General features: G+C 36.2%; 1 protein-coding gene across 3 annotated transcripts in view; it reads left to right on the top strand.

The window, feature by feature from the left end:
- Window positions 1-24057, top strand: part of STK32B (serine/threonine kinase 32B) — a 197972-nt gene that overhangs the window by 32091 nt on the left and 141824 nt on the right. For all 3 annotated transcript variants that reach the window (XM_071808572.1, XM_071808571.1, XM_065836970.2), the window contains exon 2: window positions 21095-21150. Coding sequence is in view for 2 of the 3 variants with exons in the window: in XM_071808571.1 (XP_071664672.1) it covers window positions 21095-21150 (56 nt within the window). In the remaining variant the exon portion in view is untranslated. The remainder of the gene's footprint in view (window positions 1-21094; window positions 21151-24057) is intronic.

The raw sequence follows: 24057 nt of genomic DNA, 5'->3' as shown, positions 1-24057 counted from the left end.
CCAATTTCAAAATAACATTTTTTCCTGTGTTACTCACCTTCCATTTTGCCAGTTAATTCTCACCTTGTTCAGCTTTGCTTATACTTTTTTACATATCACTTCACCGAAACTGAGAAAAATGAAATCTAAGTCAACTCTACCATCTACAAATAAGTTTCTCATCAAGTATCTGGTAACTCTTCTGCAAACAACTTCTGGAAAAATTCATGCTATATTTATCTCATTTTTAGTTCTTAGCCTAGATTGAAGCACAAGAGCTAAGAAAATTCACTGAACACAGTCCTTTGCCTACAGTTTACAGTCTGGCTAAAGAAGCTCAATGGAAAACTTGTTTCATTTCTTGATTTGTATTGCTGTATAAGTTGGATAGACAACTAGAGCTGGTGTAGCAGCATCGCTACCTCTAATCGAAGCTAGATACTTTAATGGCTTAGAACTATAACTTTTTTCAGACCTTTAGAAAGTGTTTTCAAGCTACATACTACACTAATTGTGTAGTCAATTTAGCACACAGAAAAAAGAAAAAAGTTTCATTTTGGCTAATACTGCTGAAGCAAAGGAATGTTGACTCTCTTTACCTTGACTGTTTCCTATTCTCACAACAACTATACTCTCCTGAATATGTGTATCGAGTGGTAATTCCAGGAGAGCAAAGGAGTACATCTTTCCTCATGTTTGGCTCTTTAGAAATAATAATAAGTTTATGAGAATGGCAATAGAAGGACGAGAGGAATATTCAGCATTGGTAAACATTGTTTGCAAATTCTCAGCAAATATCATAAGTAACAAATATGTTACTGATAGCCCGGTGACTGTAAAGAGTATCTTTCATGCTGGATTTGCTTGACCATGCTCCCTTAAAAATTCAATTGTATTTAACAAGTGAAAGTGAAATAGTAGAATAGAGTAATTTAGAAAAGAGCTGACTCAGGAGACATATTACTACTACCAAATATTAATAACATATTTGCCTATATTATGGTGGAAGATATGGAGGAAAGGATAAGAAACAGAAGAGTTAGAGGCTAGAAGCTGGTCCTGTGAACTGATATGGCAGTTGTATTTGGTTATTTGGGGCTTAGAAAGTCAGTTTTGCTACAGTTACTTTTAGAAACAAGTGCACTGAACTTTTTAAGAGCTTGGTTTTATTTTTATAGCACATGGTTTTACATTTAAAGCAAACGGATTTCCAAAGAACATTTCACTGAGCATCCTGAAGCTACAGAGCTTCAACACTCCTTTACGAAGTTCAGTGTGACATGCTGTGCTACAGTACCGTGGTCTTGTATGTGGGAAATGAAGCACAGAAATATGCCACTTCTTATTGCTACATGGCCAGCCTCTGACTCACTGTAGTGCTTTTGGATATACTTAACTCTGAGCAAGTGCTGAAGTCCCACTGCTTTCCCTGAGTTGTAAGGCTTCATTCTCTTGTAGTGTCATTACTACAGAGCTCGATGGAAATCTTTCGTACTCCACAATAAAGCATCCATCCTCTGGAGTTAAACTTTAGATTCTAAGTTGTAATTTAAAATTGATTTCAACCTCTTCTGTTTAGAAAAACCTTCAGCTTAAATGAAAGATTTTCAACTGTTGTCAAGTTGCAGAAAAAGTCATTATTAAACAACCTGCTGCTGAAAAGATCATCTTACACTTAAAGCACAAAAATTAAATATAGATCCTAACAAAAATGTCCTGCAATTAATATGGATCCAAGTAGCTAAATTTGGAGCATAATGGTTGAGTTTATATAAAATGCAGTGGAAGCTGAAGAACTGTGAAAGTGATGTGGGGAAAAATGGCACACATGGCTTTCACTTAGAATCAATTTAAAGCAATGGTTAAATGTCAAAATGAGTCAGATTCAGAATAGATCATGCAGTGTCCAGTTATTGTCATCAATATGATGGTGCTCAACAGCCTGCTGCCACGAAGCTCTAAAGGATAGTATCTGAGGCATTCATATAACAACTGCGAAGAGCTCAAATCATGAGGTGAATAACATATTTTTTTCAAACTAATTGTTTCATAAAATATAGCCCTACAGAACAGTTAAATAAAATGTTCAGAATCTAAATACATTTTGTTAGTAAAGGTAACAAACATAGGGTAGAATTAATGTTTCTGCTGGATTTTTGGTTTGTTCATACAATTTCTATGTCAGGTTATGTAGCATTTTACTTGTTCCTTTGCAAAGATGGATATTCCCTTTTAAAACTGGATTGGGTAGTAATATCACATTGTGAGTTAAAAATGCTCTAAGGCAGTTCTGTGTCAAAAATATGGATAAAACACAGCTGTTGAAGGCATTTTTTTAATGCTGGATATCAAGGTTCTAGATAAATAAGATCCAGACTATTGGATTTTATTGTTTCCTGGATGACCATGTTTAATCACACACGACTTTATTTTCCATTTCTTGAACTTTGGACATGAAGTCATCATTATGTGTAGTGCAATACATTTCAGAAACCCTAATGTTGGTGTCTGTACAAACACAGAACACAACAGTGATCACTGTTGATCTTGCAGTTATAGCATGGTATGAGACAATAGGAGAATATGGACAGAAATTAGAAAACAGAGCAATATGATAATTCCAGGCAGTCACAGAGGTTCCAACTGCCAAACTGTTACTTGGTCTGTGGCAAAGGAGATTCAGAAGGAATATTGCAACCACCGTCAACCACAATCTTCCTGACTCAGTCTTCTTAAATCTTTGATACAAGGTACACAAATAATGTGTATGTCTTCAGACACTGTATGATTATAGGTGAAGTTTAATATTAGATCATAGGGACCTGTGAAGAAATGCAAGATGAATCTGGCACTTCCATCTTAGCTTCTTGCTCCTTGTTCCTTCAAATGAACTTCATGTCCAGTCCCCCATTTGATTGTCTTAAAAATTTTGTGCAATATCTGAATTACCCTAAACTTTTAGGATTAGAACCAACACTCTTTCAACAGACAGCCAAAGTATTGACCAATTTTATTTTATTTTACTATCATTCACATTCAACAAAATTTCTGTCAGCAATGGCTTAGAGATGAATCAGATGAATTTTCAAGATCCTTCCTAAACATATTTTCTACAATTCCAAGATTTATTTTTCTGCTTTGGTGGAAATATCCTTTTCAGGACCTCTGATGCAATGGCATCAATTAAGCCTCTGCTGTTGTTTTTGTAGCGTTCCAGAATTTACACAAGTGGTTGGCACAACACCTACCTCTATGTCAAGTAATTTTTCAGTGGCTTGTTATCTAGAAGTCTAAGTGCTCAGGAGAGGTAACATTTTACCCATATTGCCATGTGTACTGTGCCCGGAGATCAAGATAGGCTTTTTGGGTGACTAAGTATAAATAATTAATGACTAACTAAGCATCAAGCAAGATAAGCTTAGAGAATCCCATCCAAGATCAGGGGAAAATCTGAATGTGAAATAAACGGTGAGGAAACAAGATTGTTGTCTAAATATCTATACCATTGCTTTTGTGATCCTTTACAAATTCATAAATTGTCTCTCATTGCTGCCCGTAGATGCTTCTTACAGTGGAATTTCCAAATGGTGGAAGAAGCAGCACATTGGAGAAGTAAATGCTCGGTTTTTCCATGGAAAAATCTTATTTGAATGTACAGATATATTAAACTGGTTTATATATTATTATTGGTTTCACTTCCAGTACAGTTCAGAAGACAAATCTTCCACTTCTGTCAGGAAGATCACAAGGCTGGCTGCACTCACTCATCTCTGACACCTCCCCATAAAGCAAGGGGGAACAGGTCTGCTCCTCCCTTTGGGCTCCAGTGCGACATTCACTGGGTCATTGGTTCCATTTGGCATGAAAGTGAAAGAATTCCTTGATTCACATGCATGGATGTGTGTTACAAAGCCAGCAGTAATGTGGGAATGTTTTGTTGGTGTTTTTTGTTTGTTTGTTTGTTTGTTTGTTTGTTTGTTTTTTGTGAACTTTGAGTAAGGTGCCATCCAATGAATGGAGAAAGTTGAGCCCAGAATGAAATACTGCACCTAACTGAATTAGAAAATGACTGAGAAAGTATTTGAAAGCAAAAATAATGAGGAATTCTTATCTTACTGATGGATGCTCAAATAAACTAGGTCCTATCCCACCAGGGCTGTCTTTATACAGTCTCTTTTGAATGTGGGCTTAAGAACAAAGCAGACAAGGTTTTTGTTGGCCAAGCATGATACTCTTTTCTTTTCTAGCTTCCTCATTAAATAGCAAAGCTGGGAAAGCAGAAGCACAAACCTTCCTGAAACTAAACCCAGTGAGCAGTGACATCTGGGACCAAGAATTGAAGGGCAGAAAAGAGGATAAGATTATCAAATTCATTTTGGAGGTTTCACAGTATTTTGACTTACTGGAGTGAGCTAATGCTGAGGTGGTGAGAAAGGTGTGGAAAAGAAAAAGTTTCTGCTGAGATCAGTCAATATAAAGCAAAAAATTTCTGAGAGGATATTCAAAGGAAAAGGACAACTTCAAGCTCAGCCTGATAGTGGAGCTTCACAGTATCCTGACATGGTAAAACATGTGAGGGGAAAGGATGAAAAGCAGGGAATTACCTACCAAACTTAGCAGGACAGGCAGGGACTTTCTGGAGGGGGAGGAGCAGCAGTACTAAGCAGTGTGCACATCATGTGACCTGATCTCTCTTGAGCACAGTTCTGCTTAATTTCATGAACTAGTTAAACTGATTACCTTAAACTACATGACTTGCTTCCTAATGCAAGCCTATGTTGAGCTGCTGCTGAATTTGCTGCTATGCTTGTGAACTTTGTATATGTGTGTATATGTAAGCTTCCCTATAGCAGGGAAAAGATTATTATTCTGCAAAGATCGAAACCTTGTGCTAGCAATAAATGAGACATGAGTTACTTCGATTCATTCCACAATTAAAGACATTTTCTTTTTAAATTGAAGGAACACTTCTTAGAAAACATTAGTAGAGTCGGTAGCAGCCTGTTACATAGGTTTTTAAGACTTCAATAGTAACTAAACATAGTTGATGAGTCTGAAATTAATTTCCCACATTTTATATCCCCATAAATATTTTCTTTATGATATCATATCATAATATAAAAGTCTGCATTTTATATTTCTTTAATACTTTCCTAACTTCTTCTGTTTTGAAGATGTTTGTTTTGGATAAATTCATCAAATCTACTCTACAGTGTGGTTATCTGACTAACTGAAATATGTGCTTTTTACCTTCCCACTTCTATCTGGTGACATTTTCTTGCCTTTTAATTTATTTCCACATTCCAATTTTCTCTCTCTCTCTTTTTTTTCTTTTTAATTCCAATTCTTTGAAGTTTAGACACTTTTAGATAAGTTCTACAGCTGATGTACTTTTCTGCTCTGCCATTTTTAGTTTGGTTCCATAGTGAAAAAATAAAGCACTGGCTTTGTCATTGTATTGGTAACACTGTTCTGTGTAAGAAAGACTGTGGTATTAAGCAGGATAAATACACTAAGAGGCAATATACTGCAATGGGCAAAAAAGGTTTTCTTTCTTTTTCCTACTTTTGGTGTGATAAGGGAACACCTGCTGTTCCTTTATTTAAGATCTAAAAATGCAAACTGAGTTAATCCTTCCAGTAGTTTTTATTTCCTTATGATTTTGTTCTGCCTCCCTTGCCGAGCAATGAAAACTGCTCTTAGTCACCTTATTAAAACAGAGATGTGATATAATCACAAAATCACCATTAGCCTCTTGAGTGTCCTTCACACATTTCTGAAACTATCCTCTGCTTCCCCTTGGACTGTTCTGACATTATCTTGTGAAGACGTATTTATGCCTTTTGGGGTTAGTTTTAGATAAATCTTTATCCAACCTGTAAAGCCTGCAAACCCTTTTGGGGCAATATCACATCTTAGGCACTGTGATCTGCTACACAGAGCTTGAAGTCAAAGAACAAAAGTTGTTTAAAAGATCATTTCTGAGAAGCAGGAAATGTTATTAAGTCCAGCTTCATATTTGACTGTTTTAGCCTGTGAAAACTACAGAGATGGCTACACACTCTTGTGTGCAGAGAATTGCTATGAAACAAAGTAAGCCTTTTCTGAGTTTGGTTTGGACATAACAGGAGGAAAAGACCAGCCAGAAGTCTTTTGCAGCTTCATGAGATTCTTGTCAGCTCAGCCTTGGCATGTGATTTTTCAGCAACAGGATGCCAATAATGCCATCATTTCCAACTTTTTTCCAGCCCAGTGCATGTCTTTGAGGTCTTTTGCGTAAGTTTTTAAGCTAAAGTGTTAAACTAGATTGTTATATGGTGCAAATAATAATAGCGGATAAAAATACCTTAGAAAGAGAAATATATTTTTAGTGTGAAATTCTCTGCAAATATCTCAGTGTTGAGAGACGTTCTTGCAGGTTTTATTGATCTTTTGCTAAACAAAAATGTCATCACTAAGTACTGTGAGATTTTGCTGGAGAAGTGTCATAGAGTAGAGAATTTTCCTGGTGATCCAAACTTTCAGCAGGGCAATCCTTGTTCTTTTGGAGTTAGGGAGCTCTCTGCTGATGAACAAGAGAAGAGAGCAGCTGGAGAAAGGCTGCCCGGGCAGTTGTAAACAATTGGCTGTGGGAGGCAGGATGTGCAAGCAGAGCTTGTCTGGTGGCTATGTAAATTCTAGCTTTTGCTAGGATAGCGTCTTCTCTCTGAATGGCTTTTCACAACGCTTTTCTGAGAGTGAGGAGAAGTGACATCTGCTGTTTAGAAAAGATTAAGTAATATGCAGCACTGAAAAAATACTGTGTTTTCAGTGGTTTCGAGCACTTATGCTGAGTGCTGCCATGACTTCAGACCTTTCGTTCTCCTAAGCCAGAAGCCATCAGTCTATTTCACAGGTGTCAGAGGGAGCAGAGGCATGGATTTTAAATGTATTAATAGAAAGTGACCCTTTCAGTGTAGTTGCTGTCCCTTACAGAGAAACGGTACTGTTTGTGACAGTCAGTTTGCCCACTGGTCCTAGTGAGATGCAGTGAATTTTGATTGCTTCCCTGAGCATATAAATGCAAATGACTAACTACAGTCTGGGCTCTCAGATTGCTAACCTTCCTCTTGTAGGTAAATCACACACATCTTTTGATCCACAGACATGTGTGGGTTAATGACATCTTGATGTTTCTGGTGATGTGATATCCTGGATGTTGCAAAAAACCTCCTGCGTCAAGGAAAGACTGCTGACTATTATCATAAATACTATGGTTCTTCTACTCTTTAATGATATTAAGCTGATTTCCCATCATTTTTCCCATCTGTATTTACTGATTAACATAACAACAAAAAAAAATAAGGATAGACCTGGTAGTGGAAAATAATTTTTTTCTTGCTATTTTGAATGTTTTTCCATTCTGTACTGTGAAGCAACAAAGGCTGTTTAATATCCTTTTTGGAAACATCCAGAGGAAGCTCATTTTATCCTAATTGAGAAAACATAGTACAGATACACATATATTTTTAGAGCATAGTTCTCTCTCTCTTTCTTTCTCTCTCTAAATACATAGATATTTTTATACGCATTTTACTCTCGTCAAAACAAATCCAGTATATGTGGTAGGGAACTCTAGAACTGAGTCAATGATATTCATTATTTTAATCTAACATCTATAATTAGACTTATTTGAGATTCTATTTCTGTGATCATTCAGAATTGGCATAAGGGCATTTAATACCATCAAATGTTTCAGGCATTAAGACTAACAAACCTTCTGCTACACTGAGCAATTTTATCCCCTGCAGTTCACTGTATATTTATGCCTTGCAGCTAATAAATTCTCTTGTTAAAATTAGAAGTTATTTTCTTTCCATTACTATCCGTCAGCTGCCCACCCTCTACATCAAACTAGTCTTTTTATTTATTCTTGTTGGGTGGTGTTACAAGGTAAATCTTTGTAAGTTAAATCATGGCTGAGAGTCTACTGTTCATGCCAACCCCCAGCCATAACCTGGGAACTGCGGCTGGTCTGTAGCCCTCCTTGTCCCCTCAGTCACCTCTGTGCCAGCCGACGTAAAAGCCTAGGAATGGAAATGAGGTAGATTTGGTTTGCTTTGTGAGTATATCTATGTTTGCTTTAAATGCTTCATGTTTCGCTCCTAATCTTAGTAGTGGATAGATAAGGCAAAGGTCCAGATTTCCTTATTCATATTTACTGTTTTCGGCAATGTGCGGTCCTATCGGCTTTTGTGTAATTGCTTCTGTTATGTAAATAAGCATACTTTTATCAGACTGAAACTCTTTTTACTTGATCACTGGAAGGATTTCCCAGAGGTAAGTAGTGCACTGATCAATGAATATGTTGTCAGCTCCTGGTGAAAAAACTTCTACAGTTAGGTGACCATTGTATGTACAGTAGTCAACCCATCTTTTTTCAGTCTCAATTCCATCATTAAATATTTATCTATAAACCCTGAGATGAAGAAGTTTGAGTTGCACTGACATTCTGCAAGTTCTTTATGAATTAAATGTGGTTGTTACTATCAGGCCTTTTTTTTTTTTTTTTCCCTTTCTATAGGTCCTGAAGGAAAACAGTCACAAAAAGTGAAATATCAAAATAGAAAGGTGTTTTAATGTTAACTAGTCACTTGGGATATTGCTTCGACTGAAGCTGCGAAAAATCGATCATGTTAGATCAACAAAAGCTTTATTTTGAACATATAGATAAAAAAAAACTTTGCGAGACCTGCTTTTATTCCAAAATGGTAGACAAAGTGAACTGATTTTTATGAAAATAAATAATTCACATAGTGAAACAGTAAGAATTCTAGTTAGAATGAAAAAGAAGCCACTTTTTTTCTCCAAATAACTCAAAACATCAGAACTGCAATGCTAGGTTCAGGTCAGTCCCTCCAGAATCTCAGAGGTTTGGATTTGAGGTTCCCTTCCTAAAATAGATTTTATTTTTTTAGAAGTATAACTTAGTTTTAAAAATTTATGAGACTGGTGGGTGAGATACAACTTGAGTACTGAAGTACATAGTGAAAGTAATTTGATTGTGGAGGATGGATGACTATGAGTGGGCTAAAGGATGGGGTTAATGGAAGAGGTCAGCTCTCCTAAAGTAAGTTCTTTTATCTAACCAGTAGATGGAAGTCTGGCTAGCATAAGAGGCATCTAGCTTTTGCTGGACTCTGAGGTTCTTTGTGGCCAGGCAGTAATGGAATACTTGAAATTGTCTTTAGCTATTCTGTACTGGATCACCGGCACTCAAATGTGCTCATTATGTGTGTTGTGAATTTAATTAAATGCTGTCTTTTTCCATAATGAGAGGCAGCTTTTCCTGTTTCCCACCCCCATACTACCCTCAGCTACTGCTTTTCAACCTTACTACCTGCAGCTGCATCCCACTACTGTAGAGCCCAGACTGTAACTCTGTCCCCAAGTCAGGTGAACAGAGCATGTCAGTGACAGTAAATGCAATCAGCCAAGTGTCCTGAGGGTATGGCCAGGCCTACATGTACCTGCAGTCTAGCTTGGTTGAGGACTGAGAATGGCAGGTCCCCACCAGGCTCCTCATGGCTCTTTCTCATTTTGCAGGGGCCTGATCTGCAATGAGGCTCCTGAGCCCATGAGCATGGTTGTAGTGGAGGGGCAGTGGAAGCTGGTCATGGCCAGCAAGGTCAGTTAGTGCCCTTAGAAACCTGACAGACACAGGTTGTTTTTCGAGTTTCTATTTGTGACTTTTTTTTTCAAGGAAGAGCCATGAGACACAAGTACCTGGACATCTTCAGAAATTATGCTCAAATATTCTTGAAATTCTTGCAGTTTCAATACTGTTTTCAAATCCCAAAAGATAAACCAAACCTGGACAGTCACATGTATAACCTGCAGGTTTGCCTACTTCTTTTGAAAAGTTTTTCCTGAGGGAACATTGCTTCTGTCATACTGATGAGATTTAATATTACAATGACAAATGAAAAATAAGTGTATTGCTCTGCACTTCAGGTGCACTTCTACTGCAAGTTAGAACTGGCATCATTCATTTGAAGCCCATGAGGTTGGTTATGTTTAAAAATGCTGTATGGGAGGCAATCCCAATTGAAGCATGAATCTTTCTGACCCTTTCGTGTCATTATTTTCCTGCAGTGATTCATTTGTAGTTGTGGTTAACAATAGAAGAGATAATTCTTTGAGATGCAGTTTTGAAAACAGACTCCTCATCTTTTGGGATTTGGATTTAGCTACGAAAAAGAGAGGTTTCTAACTGCATGAAGAAAATGAACTCATTCTCAGCCAAACCAGCACATAGTCACAGTCTGAGTTCCTTCTCCACTTCGTGTCTGCACTACACTGTAGTTCTACCACTTTCTGAACTTGTTGATGCCTTTTAGTTTAGGTGATATTCTGGGGCAGGAATTATAAATTGAGTTGGCCTTTTGCAATGTTAGCCTTCATTCATGCTTATCACTACTGTATTTTGTCTCTCTCTCTCTTTTTTTTTTGTTAAGATGTCTCAACCACTGCTATTTTAAATCTTCAGTACCTGTCACGGGAGATTCACATTAGTTATTGCCTACTAGTCGTCGTCAGGATTTCTGAAGGCCTTGCATTATCCGCCCAAAAGACAAGTAAAACATGCCATCCTTTGTGCTAATTTTTGCAGCTCACATTGTCTATGGTGATGTTAAATAGATGATAGTAATTCTTTCTTGTTTTATACTACACTGCCCATGAGGACATGGTATCAACTTGGGTTTGATCCCTACTAGATTGTCCAGCTGATTTTTTGCAAAGGCAATACATTTCACATTCCTCCTGTTTTCTGCCTAGCTCTGTCAGGTCTAGTTGACTTTTTTCCCCTTGTTTATTAATAAGAAACAATGCAAAATTCATTATTTTAAATGAGCAACTTTACCTTCAAATAATAGCCGTTGTACTTCAGATTACGTTAGCTTAAATCTTTCTCACATAGGATGTTTGTTATTATTCCCACCTATTTTCAGTAAGCTAATTGGTTGCCTTCTTGGAATTGCCATCTAAGGCAAAAGACTGGCTTAGCAGATCATTTTAAGTTTGTCTTTACCTTTCTTGCCTATGTTCGCATATATTTGAGAAGGAAATAAAAGTATTAGAGTCAGTATATTTTAGTGGGACAGGGATTAGAGTTTGATCTCTATTTCTGTATAAAACAAACCATTTCTGTAAAATACATCAATTCTAAAAACAATACATCAATTCTAAAAAGTATTATAACTCCCCTGGGAAGGTGAATATCTCATTCTACTGCTCTTGAATTTAGACTTCTAACAGAACTAGCCTTATAGGTTATCATAAGGTGTCATGATTGACTTAATCCAATCTAAGGGTCCATATCTTCACCAAAAGGGGCGCTCCTGCTCTCCTTCCTGTTCCTGCTGCCAGCAGTGTGCCAGAGATCATTTCCATGTGATTACCTCATTTTCTTGTCAGGTTTTCAAAGACCAAATCTTTTACTTGGATGATCATATGCTCTTGTCATCGCATCACTTGACAAGGATGATAAAAAATGGATAAACAGTGCCAGTGAGGTAGTCTTAGAGATAAGTTGGTTGTGTGTGTAAGCCCTAAATGCTCCTGATGTTGGGAAATACAAGTATTTTCTACTTCTCATTATTAGACTGTCCAAAAACAGAAGTCTTTCCCATGAAAAGCTAAAAGCAAAATGAAATGTAATATTTATAGAAATGTACTGATTTAACAAACAAACAAACCAATCAGAAATGCACACACTCTATACATGGACACAGATAGACAAGAATATAAAAATTATCGTTAATCAATAGTGAGGGATTTATAATTTCAGCTGAGATCAGTGAAGACCTTTTGATTTTATAATTCTTTCACTTCCTTCTCCAGTGGAAAAGAAGTAAAATGGAAAGAGGGCACAAAGAAAAAGATGAGGAAACCCCAAGTCTAGATAACTTTCTGTTTGCTTTCATTGGAATTGAAGTCAAAATCTTAATCAAAAGATCAGAACTTTCATATTACTTTTTTATCCTTCAGATTAACATTATTTATTTAAAAGAGTAATTTTTTCCTTCTCACTTCTTCCTACATTTGCTCAAGCAAACCACGGCTGGCTAAGATTTGCTTTTCAATTACTCCCTTTTTTATAGCCACCTCAAAGTATCTGTGTATGCCTCTGAAACAGAGTAACCTGCCTGAGGACTGTAAAGGCAGCACACTAAACTCTCAGATTATTAATTTTTATGGTTACATTTTGGACTAGTTTTAAAGAGGCATAAAGCCGCTAAAATTGACTTTATTTTTTAATCTAATGCTCCCAGGAAGGACCGTGGGAGAGATATGCAGTCATAAGAATTTGTCTGATCAGTACAGCTAACCTATGCTGCTAAACACCTATTAGTGCACAATCCTCCAGAAAGGAATAGCTGATTTCATCAAATCAGTGTTAAAATTTGTGTGGAGAAAAGCAACAGCCAAACATTTCCACACCTTCCGCAGAGCAATAAACTTTTGTTTCTCTGCAGGATAACAGTCACAACCACCCCTGCAGTCCCCACAGCTTCTGGTGAAGCCCTTACTGAGGCCACTGCAAGGGCAACCGTTCAGGAAACTTTTGGCAAAAACTAATGACAGTGTCCGTAGATCAAAATCCTACTGCAATTTACAGCTATAAGACTTTTTGTGCTGACTTCAATGTCTTGTCTCTGCTACCTGTAAATCCCTCACAGCGGCTCACAGAAGATGACAACCACATCCCCCAAAGCAGCAGGGTGACTTTTCTTAGTTTTGTTTTGGTGATGTATCTCAAATTTCTCAGAAGAGGTATTGAGATTGTAGGATGGCACTCAGTAGTTTCAGTTTAAACTTCCCTCAAATAAAAGCTGTAGTGATTTGCAGCTTATTCTACTTTCCCAAGCAACAAACTTAGTTTTACAGGTTTCAGCTTGATATCCTTTTCAGAGTAGATGTATTTAATGACGGTATATTTTATTTTGGCTTATTAGAGACGTAAACAGCTCTGGGGAGAAATTTTAATTTAATCTTGGGTTCAAACAGATTCTTGTTTATGAAGGAGTCAGAGTTTCCTCTGTGATTCTGTGAATTCAGGATCACATCTTCATTTTTTTTTTACAGCTTTTATAGAATAGGATTAGAAAATAAATTATGTTTTTGTAAGAATTAAAAGGAAAGCAAAGTTTTGAGAATCACTCCTATTATATTTTTTTTAAACAGTCTGGTAGTTTTCAAATGTTAGTTTTCTTTGGGATTTTGAATTTATTTCTGGTTGTGGCAACACATGCTTCTTTCTCTAACAGTGGAAATCATTAGCTGATTTGCCAAATTATTTTAATCTGTTTTTATAATTGTTAGATTGGAAATTGTTAGATTTTTGTGTGTACTGATTTTAACTAACATATTCAGAAAATTCCTCATCCCTTTAGGAAAAAAACATATTTTAATGATACAATGTGAGGTAGATTTCACTCAATACAGTGTAGAACCCCATGATGTCGGCACTGTTTTTGATGAACAAATTGTGTGTCATCTAAACATTCTGTGAATTTGATGTGTAGTTAAATTGTATGTGAATCATAGAGTCATTAAAAAAAGAGTACTATCTCGTAGGAGGATTAACATAAGGAAATAAGAATTCCTGTACTGTATCACAGCAGATATTATTTAGCTCACTCTTTTACCTATGGTATCACATATTTACTGATAAAGCAATAAGAGAGGTATGAAATGATACTTTTCCAACACCATAGTACTGAGGTTTTCTCCCCATTTCTGGCAATCTAGGAAGAGGTTGCTTTTACTTCATCGTGTTTGAAAGGTGGCATAGATGCAAGATAAGAAGGAACTCTGTATATATATATATGTGTATATATATGTGTGTATATGTGTGTGTATGTATACACACACATATATACACACATATATATATGTGTGTATATATGTGTGTGTATATATATCTATATATATGTATATATATATATACACACATATATACACACATATATATATACACACATATATATATATGCTTTTTTTTTTTTACAGAACATCGTTGTTAATTTCAGTAAATTTTGTTTATTTTTGGAACAGACTTTTCCTCCAAATAGCTTTTTAATGGGTAATGAAACTTTTTGCCAAATCAAAATGCCATTATTTTCCTTTGCAAAAATTAAGCCTTATGCTGTGAAAACCAGGCTTGTTTTGAAAGTTTGAATGGAATTCAAGTTTGCCTTCTCAAACTGATGTTATTTTTGCGTTAGTTCAAAGCTTGACTGCTTTTCTGTGGTATGACACCAAAGTATTGGAATCTGATACTCCTAGTCACTTCTGTAGATCCAAATCTTGTGCTTGTTCACATATCCCATAATCACCACCACCTCAGAGTGAACAAAGTGTGTATCATGTAAGTGCGTTGGGTAAACCTACATAGTAGGAGACATAGTCCAGCCAACGACCTCATCTTGTAGATGGACATAGCCATCATCATAAGGAAGCACAGTGTAGTACTGAACTACTGTGAAGGGAACCACTTTGGATCAATGAAAATGCCTGAAATGAAAGTCTTTTGATGGTGCAGAAATGTTTCACTTTGACTAAGGAAACTGAAGGATGCATTTCCTTTTATAATATGGACATTATTCTGAAATTGTTCTGGAGTAGCAGCAGGGTGGAAGCTGATTATTGTTGTAATCTGCTTGTGGTATTTTAAAATTAAAAAAATGGTATCAGTTCAAAATGAAATACCCTAGTTCAACTGATAAAGTAGGAAAATTACATTTTTTGAAATCAATAGAATCGATAATCACTTTGCTCCATTAAGAACCTTTTTTTTTTTTTTTTTTTTTTTTAGTGTAAACTAATGCTCAAGTATCAGAACTTCCTAAGAGACAGGAAATATATTTTCCATACATCCAGTCTGCAAACATGATCAGACCAAAAGGCATTCTAAAGTTCAAAACAAAACTAGGTGAATTTTAAATAAAACTGGTTTGGCATACACAGATCTTCAGCTATTTCTAATTGCAAATAAACTTTGGATAATGCTAAAAATTATTAACAGAATAATTAGAAACAGTTTATATTGAGATGAAAACACTCAGCTTGAAGAATTGAGGCATTGTGATGTAATTTAAATGCAAAACCCCTAAATACACTGAAAGAAAACACCATGGTACATCATTAATGTGATAAAACCAGCTCTGAAACTGTTTTTTTTTCTTATAATTTAGTTATGTAACTTTCTAATTAGTAGGTTCCCCAATCAACTAATGTATAGGAATGTCCTATTCCATTCAGAAAGCTAACAAAGCTATGCAGATCTTGTATTCTTTGCTCACCTCAACGACAGGCCTGACTTTATCATTCTGTCAACAAAAATTCATTTCATGCTTAATTTGAACAGTATCTTTCTTCTCAAGTGCACTTGAAAAGCATGATGGAATGTGACTGCTTATGACTACTCTAACTTTTTTTTTGCCCCTTAATGTGATTTTTAAGCACTATTCATGTTTGTCCTGTCTATTTCCATTCCAGCTGGTGACTCCATCATGAGTGCTGAATATATATGACTGTGTCTATTCGGTTATTCATCCTCATGTTTTTGTGTGGAAGTACAGTAGCAATTTTAACAAGCATCGATGGCTGCTGAGACATGGTGAAGTTCTGTCAGCATAGCCTCTTGACATTCTCTGGAAAAAGCTGGAGAATCTGAAAAGCAGACGGACATATAAAGAAGACTACAGAAGTAGTTTGAAATCCTAATAGCAGTGCTGTCCAACAGGGTTCAGGTCAGATCATACAGGCCAAATATAGAAGGAAAATCTGATTTAGTTAGTGCTCTGTTTTTATGATTCACACAGAAACAGGAAAGATTAAAACACCCTGAAACAGACCTGCAACATCTAAGACAGTGCTCAGACCTAAATGAAATTCTATTTGCTTGGCTGATGGTCACATCATATTTCATCGTTTCTGTTTTCTGTTGGGATCAGTGAGAACAAAGTTAAATGTTCTGAAATGCTCATTGTGTTAGAAATATGGCTTTACTGTAGACATCCTAGAGTCTCAGTAGTCATGTTCTGGTTTTGGCTACCACTAGACAGTCCAAATTAATTAGTGGGAATCAGCTGGAGAAGGACAATGTCTGGATTTAACTCTGGATGTTTATCAAGATCTTACTTTTGTTTTTCCTGGAAGGGCCCTAATTTCTCTTCTGTGATGCAAAACATGTGTATGTCTGTCTTTTGACCATGTTGTATTGGATATTTTCTCTTGGAGATACTAAGGTTTTTCAGGTAATGGTTATTGACCGTATTTGGACTAATCACTTATATATGCCATAAATATTCATCAGCTGCAGTAAGAACAACAGATGTCAGCTCTATGTAGAATCCACTCCAGATACATATTGCTCTTGAGCAAGATGTAATTTACACTTGGACAAATGATGGGTAACATGAGAATATTTTAGATCAGCAAAACTACAAATGAAAGAGCAGAAATTTTGTGTTCTTGTGTGATGTAATAATTTAAACATGTAATGAACTGCATCGATGTAACAGTTCATTTGGGGGTTTATTTTGATTCAAATCACTGTACCACTCATGAATAATGCAGCAGAAGTGAATGCATGTAGAATACTTTACTGTCTTAACGTATATCATTATGTACATAAAGCTGGTTCATTTGTGTAAAAAATAATAGGCATTTCCACTAAAACTATCCAGTGTTTTTGCAGTATGATTGTAAAAACTCAGTAGTCTGCGGTGTGCGTATTTTTCCCAAAGTATACTTTATCCATGGGGAGCGGTGGAGCAAGAAATGTTTATTTCATCTTTTGCTAGAAAGCTTTATATCAAATGTTTGCTTTGTCAGTGCATATGCGGTTGGAAAGATGTGACTGAGTATACTGAGTATACTGATATATTTAATGAAGTACCTGTAGCGGCTAGGACCACACTTTTGTCTTTTCAAGGCAAGCAGGGTGTAATCTTTCTGTTAGGTTGTGAATCTTATTACCATAATCCAAGCTTTTATTAGTTTGAGATCAAACTACTGGAAAATGCTCTACATGAGACTACTTCAGAGCCATGAAAATAATCAAAATAAGGTATACTTTCACCTCAAGTTATTAACAGAGTCTTGAAGCTGTGCAATGGAGCTCATTTAACATTTATTTGAGCATGACTAAACTGAAAGAAACAAGATACTTTGATTTATATGCATATATAGCTCATTACTGAAATTAACAGGCATCAGTCACTCTAATACCTAATATTCATGCAACAGATGCCATAAATGCTGATCTATTTTCTCCCTTAGTTAGCCAAATATCTCTTTTATTTCATAATCCTTCTCAGTTTTTAGTTAATAATGGCTATTTTTAGGGATGAAGGTAGGAGATTATAATACTTTTTAATTTTTCCAACTTGATGAAAAACAATGAAACTGAAAGGAAACTCCCTCATACTGTTGTTAATCCTCAGTTTCACTCTGTGAATTTGCCTGCATAAAAAATTAGATGAAGACAATATAAACTAGTTTCGATTTCTGAAAAATGTCTGGACTCCAAGATTCAAATTCAGAGCTGATATCTAAGATCTCCAAAGTATGGTGTAGTAGCAAAATGAAAGAAGTGCTTAAAAAGTTGGAAAGTATTTCTTTTTCTTCTTGAGTAATGGATACCAAGAAAGCTATTTTTGAAAAAGTACTAGTCACATTACCATTACTGAAGAAAGTCTCCATTATCTCAGTGGGATCTTTGCACTGGAAAAATGTCATTAGCTACAACACCAGGCTCCACAAAAGTTAGACACATCATGTTTTAGAGGACAAGAATACAATACTTGTGATATTCTCATTGCACAGAGGAAATGGCAGTGGCTGATCTGATACTTTAAATATTGGAAATGCCAGAGGTCATGGTGAGCTGTTATTCTTCTCAGAATAAGTGGTGACCCTGTGGTGCTGAATTTTCACCAGAAGGGAGAAAAAGCATATACAGAACCTAAAAAAATAAGTGTGATGAGCAAAATAAGCCAAAAGTTTTGAGAGTGTGAGATTAAAAACACCCGAGGAAAACACATGACGAGAATGACTAGGTTAATAATAAGGTGTCAGTGAACTGAGCTTGACCGTTCACTGTTTATCAGGGCTCTGGTGCTAATGTGACTTCTTCATGGCTGATCTGTTGTTGAGGGGACTGTTGCCTAAAGCATATTAGTTTGACTGAGCTGAATTTGGTATTGGTCTCAACTGCAAAAGTCTCCCTTTTATTATCCTTTCCAACATCTCAAGGGAGGAACTTACCAGTTTTTGAATCTACAACGCTGTGTGTTTGAACGATCAAAAGAGACCAAGTTATCATCTCATTTTAGTGAATTAACCACAGTGGCTGCAAGCCTAGCTTATTTCAAATGTGTGTTTGCATACTTCCAGAGTCACAATTATCTTTCTTTCTCTCTTGCACAAAATGTGGTGCAATAATTGTCTCTTGATTTAAGAAAAGGCTTGTGGGACAGAAAACTAGAAGGAAAATACTCTTTTTTCTGAAGACCTGAAAGTGTGGCATCCCACTTTCTATTTATGTTAAATATAAACATTCAGAAAATTTGATCAATTATTGTGGCTGAGTGTTTTAAACACCTATTTGACTTACTAATAATCCATCTTAAATTCCATGGCCTAATACCTCATTTAATCATTTCTTTCTTACAGAAGTTCAATTTACAATTAAATCCAATTTAAAAAAAAAAAAAGTTTTAGTCATTCAGAGCAATAATCACCATTAAAGAAGGAAGTAGAGAGAAACAGAAATTCTATGGACAATAAAAGTGTCGCTCTCGTAGCTAAAAATAGATGCTTAATCTTAGTTTTACAAAAACAAAATAATTCATCAAACTGATGTATTTCAAAATCAGGAAGACTTCAGGACAAGAAAATAGTCCAGTCTTACTGAAATGTAGCTTGACTGAAATTTAGAGAATTACAGACTATATCAATAGTTTTCCAGTTATTTTTGGGAACTGGCCTCAGCTGAAGGACTGCAAGGTAAAGAACAAACTCAAACTAAGCTTTCTTCAAGGAACGTGTTTGTTAAAAAATGGTAAAATAAACAGGAAACATCAGGTTTGAAAACTGATGAGTGACATAGACAACACCTGCATGCTAGAGAGAAAAATTGCTGAGTTTTCCCTATCCAAGAAATGAATGAGGTTAAAAGATTGTTTTGAACCTTTTTCAATGCTGTGTTGAATTCCTACTTTGAATTCAACTTTAAAGATCCCAGTCATTAAGCTTTCTAATCCCCAGGAAGATGTACTTGCAAGGGATGACTTGTGGGAACAAGATTTAAGTTGACGTAAGTTTGAGTGGAAGGTGGTTTTGCTAAACTGACCATCTTGTCCACCACATCAGTACTGATCAGCAGGAATTACATGATGATATCCCACATATAAAATCTGTGGGCAGAGACTCCAGCTGCAGATCATTGATGGACAGTCTTGCTTTTCAACCATATGTGTAACCCTAATGTACATGATTCAGCACAAAATTTGTTTTCCAATTTCCAAGTAGCTTATAAATCCGTTGCAAGATTATGTATTTCCATTTTTGTATTCAAATCCTAAAACTGCTGTATTCGGAACTACCATCTTTGTTTGCTAGTGTCTGCTGCTTTCAGCTCTGTCAGCTCTGGATTTGATTTGGTCTCCAGCAATTAGCAGGAAGGTGGTTGCTATAGCTGCACTAATGAAAGGAGCAACCATGTTTCCTTGAAGACAATGTAAGCAAGCATAAATAAACAACTGCTTAAATAAAAGCAGCATTAATAGTTTAAATGAGATATTTCCACAACAAGGAAAAAAAGGATTTTAGCTCTTTTCAGTGTCTTGATATATATCAACCTTACAACTTCCTAGTCAATGCTTAGCTTAAGCTGACACAACTTTTTGACAGATATTTAAAGTGTTCTTAGTGTTATAAGATTTACTTCTTTATCATGTTGTGAGTCACGTTTTTGTTGTATTTGTTCATGTTACCACATTTTTCCAGTGGCAACCTGTCCCTATAATCTTTTGATAACTGTTATGGCAATAACAGGCGAGATAAATAGAGATGCATGACCAAAGGCAGGAACATAAGAAAGTTTAAATTTAAAAAAGTACCAGTTGAGTCTCACTGAACTTTGTCAACTCTGGTTCACTGAGTTTAGCTTTAAGTGTGATTCTTTTCTGACAAGTGACTGTAAAAACTGCATCACACGTTGTCATGTTTGCGTTTCTGTGGCTCTGTATCAATTTTGTTCAGGATGTTGCTGAATTTTTTTTAAACTCTCAGACCTACCAATGAGCCAGAGATTTTAAGGTCATGCTTTGTTCAGTCTCAGGCAACACCAACAATAATGACATTTCTAAGAAATGAAATCTCTCATTCGCCTTCACAGCAAACCACTTCAGTGTCTAGGGCACAATGTACCTTCAGATTTTCATTAAATATGAGGAAATCCATTCTGCTGCCAACTTAAAATGAAATCTCCAAAACCGACTTACGTTACACCTATGAAACAGTCTTACAATATTAGTGTTATGTATTGTATTAAGGTGGGAAAGTTCAGAGGGGCTGATCTTGCTAGCTCATCATTGGATAAGCTTCCATTGCTGTAACAGAATATAGAATTATCCTGCAGAGTGATTACTGTAACAATACTATCCGTATATTATTACATGTCTGTAAGGAGGCGGTGTTACCTGAATTATTCAGTACCCTTTTAATAGATCTTAATATTTCTGGAAAATGCTGAGCAGCTTTTGCTAATGGCTGCATAATGCTAACTTATTGTCTCGTTACTTGTTTAGGACAGAGATATGTTTCTTTTTGGAGATACTGGACACTGGAAACATCAAGGATGGGTTGATGAATAAAATGAATGGAGTGTATTTTAAAGCAAACCTTCTCCTTGCTAGATATTAAATATGTTTGGTGTTTTAAGACAAAAAGTAAATACCGCGTGATAAAATGGCAGTTGGAAATATTACTTATTTGATTTCCAATTCTGACTTAGCACTCTACAAACTATTTTCCTTTTCTTCTCTCCTTTATTTTGCAGTTAACTTTGACCACTTTCAAATATTGCGGGCTATTGGGAAAGGGAGTTTTGGAAAGGTAAGATTCAATTTATTTTTAGCAGTTAAAAATCCAGTAGAGAATTTCTTTGTGTATTTCTGGTGTGACCTGACTAGGGTAAAGGAACATAGGTTTTGTAGCCTTTTGCTTCTTAAAGACATCTGATCATCTGTATGAACTGACTCTGACTGTTCATTAAATAATTTCTATTACAATGCATTCACTAAAATTAATTGAGTAAAAATTATTATAATAATTACTCTCCTTAATGGAGTTTAGCAGAATTTAAAAAACAGTCCCCCAAACAAAAACAAAGAAAAAAGTAGAAACAGGCTACTTTTTTAGGCAGTTTACTAGAATGATCTCGTTCTTAAATCTCTGGATTTATTTGTGTCTTTAAAATAATTGCAGTATTTTAAAGGCATTTTACATAGATTCAATACACTTGGGACTGTATAAACAGACATACACTGTAATTATGATCATTGAGTAAATGTTTGTTCAATTCAACAGGCTTTTGCTGACAGAGAGAAGATTAATGGTTTGTTTACACATGAGTAGATGACCTTTCTTTCCTATAATAAAGACTACAACAAGGTTTTAAATTTTTATATGGATAAATACAAGGCCATGCAGTCAGGGAAAATCGTATTATAAAAAGATAAGAAACCATTGCTCACAGGAATACATTTGATGATGAAATATAACTTCAGTAACTGACCAAGCAATAACTATGTAGATCTTGATTTCAATAATTCTTGAGTATATGCCTGCTGAGTGCTGGTAAGCTACTTCTGTAGTTATGCATTGAGCCCACACACAGGATTTTGATGGCTCTTGGCCTTCCCTGCAGAAAAATGACTTTCTTTTTACAGAGGCCTGAAATACTTCACATAGAACAGCAAGGTCCTTCATGTCGTGGTCCTTATTTGGTTGAGTAGATTCCAAAATAAATCCTCTTTAAGTTCAGTAGGAGAATACGTTGCTAGTACAGAATGGTGCTCAAGAATCCGTCAAAAATCAGGGCATCTAGAGATCTGTGATTTTTATTATCACAATACAACGTGACAATGATGGACTGTCATGTCAAACTAAACGGAGGTCCAGGAGTACAAGTTAGGTATAGGATAAGCAGTTAAAGATATATCCAAATCATGCTGACCACCACACAGATCATCTGCATTCCTTTCTTCAAAGCTTCTCCATTTACACCTCTACTCTCTTTGCCCTTTCAAAGGGGCTCTCACCCTTCCACATAATGCAGAAAAATAAAACAAGCCTACATGCTTTCCAAAGGTTTGTTGAATCCACTCTTCTCCATAGCATTCAGAAAACTGGTGAATGTTTCTATGACATTTCTAGAAACATTTGATTTTCTTGTAAGTTCATATGGCTGCAGTGTTCCTGTGAACCTGCTTTGGAGATCTGTGTGGGTGACAATAGAGTTTCACAGCCCTGAGAGAACATGTTTAATGCAAGACAGGACTCATACATAAGTCCTCTCTAAACTTAAATCCTTATTTTGCAGCTGTCAAATGCAATGGAAGAGTCCTTGGTGTAACAGGCTTATTTTTCCCAGATGAATGCAAACTTCTGACCAATCACCTTGTTCTTCCTTCCACAGACAGAGAAAGAAAGAAACCCATTTTAAAATGACCGATTATACCATAGCCAAAAGCACAACATGGTAAATCAGTCACCATTTCAAGTGTCTTCCTCTGTGAGTCAGTCTTGCTTTTGCCATTCATTTAGAAGCATTGTTGCTAGTGACTTTTCCTATTACTGTCCTTCTGGAAGTACCTGGCAGCAGAAACAGCAACTAATGATGCAAGACCTCTAATCTCTATTGACTTACTGTTTACTGTTTGGGCTCTATTGTGCTCTATCATCCTGCAACATTTAACACCTTGTTCTGTATCACATCTTTCTTAAACTGTGTTGGGTATCACGCTTTCCTTAAACTGCCTTCTTCCTTTATGGCTGCTCTGTGGCCTTTTCTGCTTTCTGAGAGCAGGAGGATGTTTTAAGATGTGCTCTACTTTTTTATTTTATTGCTGCTGGTACAATTGCTCTCTCTCAATATTTCTTAAATTACTGTGGTTGCTACAGCAACCTTAGGCCTCTGCAGGATGTTGCTGCAGGAGGTATCTGATATGGCAGAGACTCCATGCAGCTCAGCTCACTCTTGTGCACAGAGCTCAAGGTGATTCTCAGCACCTTCTCTCTTCCATTGGGGCCAACCTCAGTAGCTATGCTCTGTCCCTCCCAGCTAGCTTCAGAAAGCAGCTCCCTCTGCCTTTTCCTTGGGCGTTTTGAATTCACAGTACCAATATTTGCTGTTAAAGCAATTCCTAGGCCATTTGGTGTTAAATGCTTTTTATCTCATGAGCTTGTCTTTTCTGGGGAGTGGCCACCTGCTTTAAGTCAGTAGACTCTGTTTCTTAGGGCCATGTTGAGAGCAGGTGCGGTCTTTTATGCATTGTAGCATCTTCCCCAGAAAAAGTGCAAATACATCACAGCAGTTGTGAGTAGGGTAGGAAATGAGTATGGAGGGAAGAGAAACAAAGAGCATGCTCTCGTTTCCAGAAACAACCAGGCTTGCTTCTTTTTTCTACCTTCCTTTGCTAGGTAGATGAAGGGAGCACTTTGCTTATGCTTTGGTGCCCTCATATGTGAAAGGAAACAGTGATTTATATTTTTTAAAGACTTTAAAGCTAGTTATGCTTGGCATGGTCCAGGTATTAGTATTTCCAAATACATTTGAAGCAGGTCAGGTCAGTAATTTTGTCCAACAGGTGTTATTCATGTATTAAGTATTTCCCTTCATATGTCAATTCAGAAGCAGACACTTCAAAATACTCAAACGAAAAATGCCCAACACTACTCTAAATATTTATTTATGCCATATGATATCTTAAAAATGCTCTATCATGTTTAATCTGGCTA

Source organism: Patagioenas fasciata, chromosome 4, assembly GCF_037038585.1.
Source record: "Patagioenas fasciata isolate bPatFas1 chromosome 4, bPatFas1.hap1, whole genome shotgun sequence".
In the NCBI taxonomy this organism is placed as follows: Eukaryota; Metazoa; Chordata; class Aves; order Columbiformes; family Columbidae; genus Patagioenas; species Patagioenas fasciata.
The sequence above is the reverse complement of the archived record's forward strand: the minus strand, read 5'-3'. Positions and strand labels throughout refer to the sequence as shown.